At 37.2% G+C, this 9,521-nt stretch overlaps 2 protein-coding genes across 6 annotated transcripts in view; both read left to right on the top strand.

The window, feature by feature from the left end:
* Window positions 1-8,465, top strand: LOC105045350 (uncharacterized). Of its 4 annotated transcripts, none has more exons than XR_012138981.1 (4): window positions 1-822; window positions 939-1,002; window positions 1,117-1,198; window positions 6,280-8,465. XR_012138981.1 is itself a non-coding variant. In XM_073252487.1 (3 exons), exons 1-2 carry the CDS (start codon window positions 145-147, stop codon window positions 999-1,001), a joined length of 741 nt encoding a protein of 246 aa, XP_073108588.1. In that variant the 5' UTR covers window positions 1-144; the 3' UTR covers window position 1,002; window positions 1,117-1,279. The 4 variants fall into 4 exon arrangements, 2 of the variants coding, with proteins under 2 accessions (XP_073108588.1, XP_010921901.1); XR_002164501.3 differs by having other exon boundaries at window positions 3-822; window positions 1,111-1,198; XM_073252487.1 differs by lacking the exon at window positions 6,280-8,465 and having other exon boundaries at window positions 1,117-1,279.
* Window positions 8,466-8,614: 149 nt separating this feature from the next.
* Window positions 8,615-9,521, top strand: part of LOC105045334 (V-type proton ATPase subunit G) — a 9,550-nt gene continuing 8,643 nt past the window's right edge. The window contains exon 1 of one of the 2 annotated variants that reach the window (XM_010923579.4): window positions 8,615-8,733. The gene's annotated coding sequence lies outside the window, so the exon portion shown is untranslated. The other variant, XM_010923587.4, reaches the window with a different exon arrangement.

Genomic DNA, 9,521 nt, shown 5'->3' with positions numbered 1-9,521 from the left:
CAACGTTATATTTGGTCACACCTACGTCTCTCCCGTCGGCTTCGATTTCTTTCCTTCCCTCCTTCCTTTCTTCCCCTTCCCTTCTTCGTCTTTCTCTGCGACGAAGCCAAGAAAGACCCGGAGAAATCTATCGGTCCATCTCGGATGGTCATGGCGGCGGCGGCGGCGGAGGAGATCCACCGGAGGCCTGACGAGCCTGCTGGGGGCAAGCTGGAGTCTCCCTCTCCCTCTCCTTCTCGCGGTCTCTCCCAATCCCGTCTCCATAATTTCTCCTTCCCGACCCTCAGCTGGGGGAACCAGCGGCTCCTCCGGTGCATGAAGCTTCCCGCCGGAACCAATGGCGAGATTGTCGGATCGCCGGCGATCGCGACCTGGGAAGAGCCGCGCGTGGTGAGGAAACGGTCCTCACCCCTCTCGTCTTCGCCCGAGATGGAGGGATCAAAGCGGAATCTACCTCGGATCCAGGACGCCAAGGACATGGAGGTGGGAGGCGGAGAGAAGGCGGAGGAGTCCTCTCCGGCGGCGGTAAGGCCTTGGAATCTGAGGTCGAGGAGGGGGGCCTGCGTCGCTCCGGTGGAGATCGGGCGAGGTCGGAACAATTTCTCTTCTTCTTCTTGCTCGCCTTCTCCCGTGCAGCTGGAGAGGAGTGGTCTGGTGAAATCGCTCGGACCGAGATCAGAGGTTTTGGAGAAGGGTGAGAGGCCGAAGTTCTCGATTTCGCTCACTCGTGAGGAGGTTGAAGAGGATTTCCTCGCGATGAAAGGGAAGAAACCCCCTCGCAGGCCCAAAAAGAGGGCCAAGATCGTGCAGAAGCAGCTGGATGTAAGAGGATTTCTTTAAAAAAGAATCTTTTCCCTCTCCTTTTATTACTTGTTGGCAATTATTGATCCCAATGTTGTGAATCTTTAAATTTATCTTCTTTGTGATCTTTTTCGCAGTCAATTTTCCCTGGCCTGTGGTTGTCAGAGATAACACCAGACTTATACAAAGTTGATGATTGAGGTGATCATATCTGCTTATTTTGGTTATTTTTTTAATTTTTCTTTCTTTCATATCGGTAGGAATTTTAACTGAAAATTTGAACGAAAGTTTTTTTTTTCTTTTTTTCAGTTGCAGAACTAAGAGGACGGCAAGATTGCTTCATGGCGAGTTTTTATTACAAGAGAGTTTTCAGAGATTGCAGATGCTGACTATACATGTAATCTTAACATATCATTGAATATTGATGTGCAAATTGAATAATTGAATAAAAATGCCTAATGGTTTTTTGTTTTTTCAACTTTTCATCTAGCGTCCAATATCACGTTTCTTGCGTCGTTGTTTATCACATGTATTCTTTTGTTCTCTCTTTCTCAAATTTCTAGAAATTTGTGTGTCAAAATAAGCTTAACGTGTGGCGTACCTGTATAGAGAGAGAAAAGTAAATTTTAAAATTTATTTGCTAGAGCCACTTTGGAGGGAGAATGGCTTTAAAGGTTTAAGCCTATATGCGAGCAAAGCAGTTTTGAAAATAGATTTAAATTGCCATGATGATGGATTTGTCTTGGTTCAGAATAAATGGTGGAAAAAACTTCCCAAAGCAAATCTCCAGTAGCAGGATGTGGTTATGATCTACCTCTTTCCTATCTATAGAGAGTGACAGATGCTTCAGAAATCTAGTTGGTTCGCTCCATATAGATGCCTGTAGGATCTATTATTCTAGAACACCAGCAAAGGAAGAAATTATTTTAATATGAGTTTCGATTTTGTCCGCTATCATGTTTGTTGAAAAATGAAGCTGGTTAGTATTGCAAAAATGACAATTTATATATGACCATTACTGCATACGAAGCTATATGAGAACTTCATTTGATCTAGATTTATGAGCTGATGATTTTGCTCCAGAAGAAACTAGTAAGCAGAGAATAAAGCAATGGTGTTTTTACTTTTGCATTCTTTCTCTTGGTGCAAATTTTATTTGTTAGTCTTTGTTCAAAATTACTATGTATAAATTGCCTTTATCTGTGTTAAAAAAATGTATATTGCTATGCATGTATTTACCATTTTAGGTCTTGTAAAATTTAAAATTTTAGTATTCTTATATATATATATATATTCCTCAGATTTTTCTTGTCATAAAGTTGCAGCATTTACATGTCCTCAAAGTACAATTTGAAAATTATTTGTTCATTGTTTCATAATGATGCTATAATGTTTGAGAGCATCAAAGTGGTTTCTACAGTTAGTTTCTGGTGCATGATGGTTCCAAATCAGTTTTTAGCAATTCATGGAACTTGTTAGATTTGTTTTTTGATTAGTTTGCTAATTTTCATGCTTGTCCTTTGCTTTCTACTTTGAAGGGGCAATGCAATTCAACTCAGCGGGTTGTGCTTTATTATTTTTATGCATATTTATATGCAAGTCAAGCACAGTATGAGCTTTTGAAATTGTCGATTTTAAAGTTTGTGAAATAAGTGCATCTCTTGCATTGTGTCTCAAATTTTTGTCCTATTGCCAGTCCATGATACTACTAAAGATTACCTTGTACGTCTGCTCTCCAGGAGTTTCTCTAGGAAGAGTTCATACTTGTAAATTCTCATCTGTTTGCTACTCAGTTGCCACAGCTCACCTTATCATTCTTGGTTTTAGTGTAATATCTTACACATCAGTACTGCTACGTTCCAACAGTTGTATTATTGCCTTCTTCTAGCATAATAGTGGGTAATCTTTCCTCTCTTTTCTGTGAGAGCATCTTGATTCATGAGATCCATACTGACTTTACAAATAAAAGCTTTTCGAGAAGTTTGCTGACCAGTTTGTTGCTTGTCAGATGATGTAGTAGTCTGGTAAGATGTGGAGCATTTACAAGATTAATTCTCAATTCTAGTGGGATACCATTCAATTCTTCTGATGAGTAATAGCATTAGAGTATGGTAGACATATCAGAATTTGGACCATGTACCTTAGTTGCTACTGAAAGATTAGGAAACTAAACTCCATGTTCGAGGATACATCTTAGTTCTTGTCAGTTCCAGCAACACTGTTTGACTCCTGCAAGCCCCTCAAGATATTTTTCCTTCATTGTGAGGCTTTGTGTTTGATGGCTCTGCCAAAAAAGAGAGGAGATACGTGTTAGTATCATAAGACATGCATTCTACCATCAGCACACATTGTTAAATGGTAACTAGATAGGAAGTAGTGCAACAAAATGATGGGAATTGTCAATCATAAATGTCACCAAATATTACAAGTGATTGAGGACCGTAATAAATGAATGTAAATAAAATAATGTTATCTCCACTCATTTATTGTTGGAGATGTTACTTTTTGGTTTTAGTTATAGGCAATTTTTAGATGTTTAGTGGGGAAAGGATGGAGATAATCTGGATGGTTACACAAGGTGAACTTCGGCATCATAACAAGTAATGATGTACTGGCTCCCTATATTCAGTTAATTGAACGAATGCAAGCTGACTGGCCAATCAACTAATGGCTCACTTGGGTTACATTCGACAAGTTACAATGAGCTGAAGGTTGATTCAGCTGCATGTTTTCACTTCCTTGTGCTCATATTGAATTTCGATCAACTTTCTACCATAATATAACTGGAAGTCCTACTAATGTATGCATTGTGAGGAAATCTCTTGAGTAATTTAGTTTGCTTGTTGACTATAGATATATATTACTACTTTAGATTTTGTTTTTTCATTTATTACACTCTCTTCATTGACATAGAGTATCTTCTATTTTATCTTATTCTTCTTGACCAATTTTTCAAAACTTATAAGATATTTGTGCATTCTGTTTGAATGAAATGCATGAAACAGTACACAAACGATTACTAGCAAGCAGGCATGTTGCATTTTGGATAGAAAATCCCTTACATCTAGATATAAGGTGAAATACTGAAGTGTCATTCATGTAAAATGTAAATGTGTAACTTAGAAATTTACAATCTCATCCAGAAAATTTAAAATGACATAGGGTTTGAAAGCCAGGAAAAGTTTAGTCTCTTCTAATAAGCATACTTTCTTGATATGCATTAACATGTTAAAATTATAAAACTAATCATCGATTATTCAAAGTCCCTTCACATTGATATCTTGGTAAGAAATTCTCTTATCCATTAATTTTTTTAGTACAGTCCTCTACCAATTGCTCTCCTTTTTTCTGAAAAAAGTTAACTAAATTAGTTATCTTTGACCATATTATTTTCATCCAAGGTTTGAAACTCTGTTTTTTGTTTTGATTTCGAACTTCCAGGTGTCAGAATTTTAACCAATCAAGAAAAATTCAAAAAATAAAAAGTAGGAAAATAAGAAAAAAGATAACAAATGTCATTACATAAAAGTTAAACTTGTATTATATAGATTCTTTGTTTCTGTAGTTTTGACAATTGTAGGATGAAATTAATATGGGACGTAAGTGAAAGGAATTTTCCCTATATGTGTATGTGTCTACGTAATTTACTTCTCAAGTTTCAACTATTCTCAACTTCATTTTATTTCATTTTTAGTAGAACTGACAAATATATTGAATTTGGGTGTTTTGTCATTAATTATTGTTGTTGAGTGGCTATTTAGTCAAATGCATGTGGTTGTACATAAAAATATCTTTTTGACATATCTCTTGTATATGTTCATTCACATTAGTCTTTTGAAAGTATTGTCCAATGCTTTTCGCAGAGGCTTTCACTTGTCAAGCTTTAAAATCTGTTACTCCATCTCCTTTTTCAGCTCAAGAAAAACAAAGAAAAACTGTCGAGAATTAACAATGAATGCCTTATGAACTTAAATAAATAAAAACTAACCAATATGATCATAAATACCAAACTAGATGAAAGATCCACATATGGCTAGCTCTAGTCAGTTTTGGCTGAAACAAGTTGAAGATACCAAAACTGGACTAAAACTAGCCCGCTGAAATTGACTGAAATTGCCAAAATTGACCAACTAGAGGTTGGTGTGGTTCAGTCTTGGCCAAGATGGCCTGTTTTGGATGAAGCGATCAGTTTTGGCTGAAGCTTAGAATCTTGGTCTCTTATATGTATATAATATTGGAACTTGCTTGTGGATCCAAGAGCAATCTCTACAAATCTATTAAACAGTGTAATAGTTGTCAGAAACTGTCAATTCATTACTTCCAATTATGCCACACATTTCTAATCACAATTCTAAAAGCCGACGTACTATTTTTCAGAGTAATGCAAAGACATATTTTTGTACAGAGATACACAAGTGCATCAATGTTAGTACAACTTGACACATATATAAGGAAACTGCATTATTGTCTTCTTATTTTTCTTGCAAATAATATACAATAAGTATTAAAAATCATTGTTCATGACACATGAAATCTTTGCACTTAAAATATCAACATTCAAAATTTAAAATTTTATAATGCTATGGTCAATGCCTTTCTCTAATTATTATGTTTCAAGTTAAATCTTTCTTTGATGACCTGGAGCAATGTCCTTATGAGTTATGAGCAGTTTTGCTGGAAAAGAACTATGCTCAAATACCTTTAAGAAACAAGGGAGCTTGTGTGCCTGTTTCTTATCTATTTGTGAATCTTGGAAAAATTACAGTTTTAACTATACTGCTTCTCGTAGTAGAAACAGTGCAATGAAATAAAAAAAAAAAGTCTCTTGAGATTGATTGCCCCTTTAACAAGTTGCAAACTCCTGGTGTTTCTGTAACCATAATCACATATTTTGCTAGTAACAAGAAAGGTGGTGGGATGCTGTTTATATGAACCAAAGCAGGAAGATATGAAATGCAATCAACTTATTCCGAAGTAAACAAGTAAAGCTATGATTGCTTGAATGTGTGCTTGTAGAATGAACTGGTTCATGATGAGAGTAAAAGCCCCAATCAGCTGTATATGTGGTGAACCTCTGGGATAAGCAACTAAAGCCAACTTTCTAATGTTCCGTGGAAGTGACATATCTGTGCAAGCTGTATCATCATTGAAATCCTATGATGTATATAGTACTGTTATATTCTATGCAACATGTTTTTCACATTTTTCATGCTAATGTATGTTACAGGTTCACTAGAGATTTTTACTTTGCTTTTCTTCAAAATTTTTGCTTGGTGACGAATGCGTCTCTAATATAGGAGAATGAAAATTAAGCAAGCACAGTGCCAAAATTTGATTCTGTGACAATAGACGCTAAGTACAGGTGTGAAGGATGAATAGTTAATTATTTGGAATTGCAAAGAACTTGTATACAACAACCTCTTTGCCCTTGACTGCTCTTAGCCTGATCCCACTGGTGGCCTTGAATTTCTTGCACAGGCTGAGTAAGGTGAAGAGGTAGATCATTTGCATGGCTTTCTGTGCGGGACAAGGCAAAGACGGAGAAATGTTTGTAAACTGAGGCTCTTCACAAATTAAGTTTTATGCCTGACTCAAGGTTATCAGCATAATCCTCCTTTTCGTCATCCAGAAATCAATAGATTGTGAAGATATTGATTCCAAAACAAAGGGTACGCTTATCAAAGATTGTTGTGAGCCAGGTATGCAGCTCCATATGTCTGTTTTCTGGTCCAGGTTATGCAAGAAACCATTAAAACCCCTATAGGCTTTGCCGCCCGATCAAACACATGACCTTGAATGTGTTAGCTCAATGTCTTGTCTCTACCAGTCCAATTAATTCTTTTACATAATTGCTAGAATTCCATGCTCTCCCTTTTTTTGCAGCGTCATATGTCACCCGCATTCCAGACTAGTACCCAGAGTAGCACCTTCATGCATTAAACTTTAGTCTCCTGTTCAGGAAGCTTAATTTCTGCTTCCCCAAGATTCTTGGACTGAATCAAATTATTTTTAATTTGTTGAAACAAATGCCGTTGACATTATTCTCATTCAGGGTAGGCTCCCAAACAGAAAATAGGTTTTCCTTGTTACCATTTCCAGTTGAGTATCGAGTTCCAAATCCGAACATCTATTTATTTTTATCCTGATGATCTGGCTTATTACATTGAAAATGATTTCCCTTCCTGGATTTTTAATGCTCTAGATCACATAGCCAGACTTGGAATGGTTAAAGTCTCGAAAGACAATTGCCAACTGGCAAACCATTTTCACTCCACCTTCGCAAGCATTCACTGCGAAGATGAGTAAACACACCGCTCATTCTTCTGTTAGAAGCCACGCCTGGTGTCGCTTTTAGCTTGTTCACATGGATAATTAAGATTAGACACCCTACTTGATGGGATCAATTTCGATCAAGACGCGTTTATAAAATTATAAATGCATTCCTTATGCATAACCCCCACCTCTCTCTCTCTCTGTGCGCGCGCGCGCGCGTGCAGTACATTTATCAGAAGTGAGGAACCCTGGAAATTGTCTTTTTTTTTTTTTTTTTTGCATGTTAAGTAGTGTGGTCAAGCTGAGAGATTGGTATAGCATTACTGGTCTGTCATCAACTAACAATCTGAATTGCAGCATAAGGTGCCCCAATCTGCTCCTTTATGTCAAAATCGGCACATGGGGTAAAGTTGAGAGGATGTGGGTATCAGTGGGCAACAAATTAATTTGTTCATAGCTGGTGTTTGACTGGACTTTTTTGTTCATCTCCACACCTGTATGCATTCAATTCTGACTCATATGAGTCAATGCAGGTGAAACCAGATCAGTTGAATTGATCATCCATCAACGGTCAACTTTATATTTCCCCTCGCATGCATCATTTATGTCCAAAATTATTAGTTGATGATACTTCAATGGGAAGGCTTTGTAGGTGGACTTTGTAGTTGCGGCATGTGATCTGAAGGCTTTCTACACAAAACTTTGTGATGATCCAAAAATGAGAGTATATTTATCAATTCAGATACATAACCAAAAAAAACCCTTTATTCAGACAAGGAATCAAAACGACCCCTATCTTCGTTCATGTTCATCGTATATGTACAAGATTGTTTGTTCCTTCTATGTATGCATTCATGCGCGTTGTACCTGATTGGCATTAGTAAATATACATATATGATGCAAATTTGTAACTTGGGCTATTGCTTCTCACCAAGAATTAGGTCTTCATATGTGTTCAGGATTGCGAGAATGGATGAAGTTGTTGATAAATTAATAATTTGGGTTGAGTTAACAATAAATTGGTGGAGCTTACTTGACTGGGAAACCAAAACCCAAACATTTTGCCCTTTTTTTTTTTTCGATTTTCCTTTTTTTTTTTCAAAAGAATAATGAATCCTCTAAGCTTTAAGTAGGAGATCGGGCTTAATTTGGTACTATGCAAGCTAACTCGAGCTTTATCAATTAGAGAAATCCCCATTCAACATAGAATATTCCTAGCCCAATTTAGATTCCGTAATACGATAATAGAATAATTGGTCATGCTCAAAATAGGAGACAAATGGTATATGGTATTAATTTTAGAAATATCAAAGCTTTATCGGAGAGCTTCTTTTTGTATGGTTATGCGTACGTAAAAAATTTATTTTGTCATGCGGTGCATGGTATTGGTATATAAAAATTAGTACGTACACCGGAGGTGACCGGGATCTGATGTCACGGTCGCCGATGCACCGCGGGATCAGAATCCGACGGCTCCGATCCGCATCGTATCAGAAGATCCACACTCTCAATTGAGGGCATTTCAGTCATTTCGTTATAATTTTTTTATTCCCGTAATACCCCTATGTTTTCTGGCTCTAAAACCGACATGTATTAGGATGCCGCGATGACTTCGAATGAACCCAATCAACCCAATTTGCAGGGGGCCCGATTCCGTAGGTACGTGTCCGTCCCCAATCCCTCTTTCATCTCAGAACATCCGTGCCTGATTTTTCTCCAATTTTTTAACTCTATTTTTTCAGTTGTACTGCTACTTCTTTGACCACTAATTTAGGTTTTGTTGGCTTCGATTTCTCTTTGCCGATCCATCGATCTGTGGTATGATATAGATCTTGTTCTTTCTCTTATTTTTTTTTGGTTCCGCCTGAAATTTTTTGGGCGAAGTTTCTGAAAAAAAGCAAGAAAATTTTGTTGTGAGATAACGAATTTATGTTCCGCTGATTTAAGGCGTCCTTTTGTCTTGGCTTTGGCCGCCCAAAGTTTTAGCGTCTTTTTGGTTAATGGGAAGTGTTTTTACTTTCGTTGACCAGATTTTCAATGTAGCAATCGTTGGTTCGGAAGTTTATTTGCTTCAAAACTCTCTTTTTTTTATTTTTCTTGATGTTGTTTTAACGGAGAATTATCTTATTGTGCTTCCTGCCCATCAGAAATTGCTGTTGTTCTGATGGATCTCAGTTAGAACTCCATGACTGTAAATCTTGTTGAATTATGTGATTGTTTCTGGCCGGGTCTCGATTTATTTTCTTTTTTTCCCGCTGGAATTTTTTTTGTGGATCTATGTCAGTCGGTTCTTTGTCTTAGGGTTCAGCAGGATGGTGGATCTGGTTGATTATCTGCTTAGCCGTTTACCTGATGGGGACTTTTGGTTGGTATGGTGACCTTGTCTTCCAGAGTATTGTAGGCTGAATTCCTGAGTAAAACCCTTTTTTGGCAATGTGCTGCATGGG

Source organism: Elaeis guineensis, chromosome 2, assembly GCF_000442705.2.
Source record: "Elaeis guineensis isolate ETL-2024a chromosome 2, EG11, whole genome shotgun sequence".
Taxonomy (NCBI): Eukaryota; Viridiplantae; Streptophyta; class Magnoliopsida; order Arecales; family Arecaceae; genus Elaeis; species Elaeis guineensis.
Note: the sequence above shows the minus strand (reverse complement) of the source record. Positions and strands in the feature narration are given on the sequence as shown.

Excerpts from the sequence above, each read along its gene's own strand:
- LOC105045350 (XM_073252487.1), top strand. The coding sequence starts at position 145 with ATGGTCATGGCGGCGGCGGCGGCGGAGGAGATCCACCGGAGGCCTGAC. Across the intron at positions 823-938 it reads TCGTGCAGAAGCAGCTGGAT|TCAATTTTCCCTGGCCTGTG; the intron begins GTAAGAGGATTT and ends TCTTTTTCGCAG.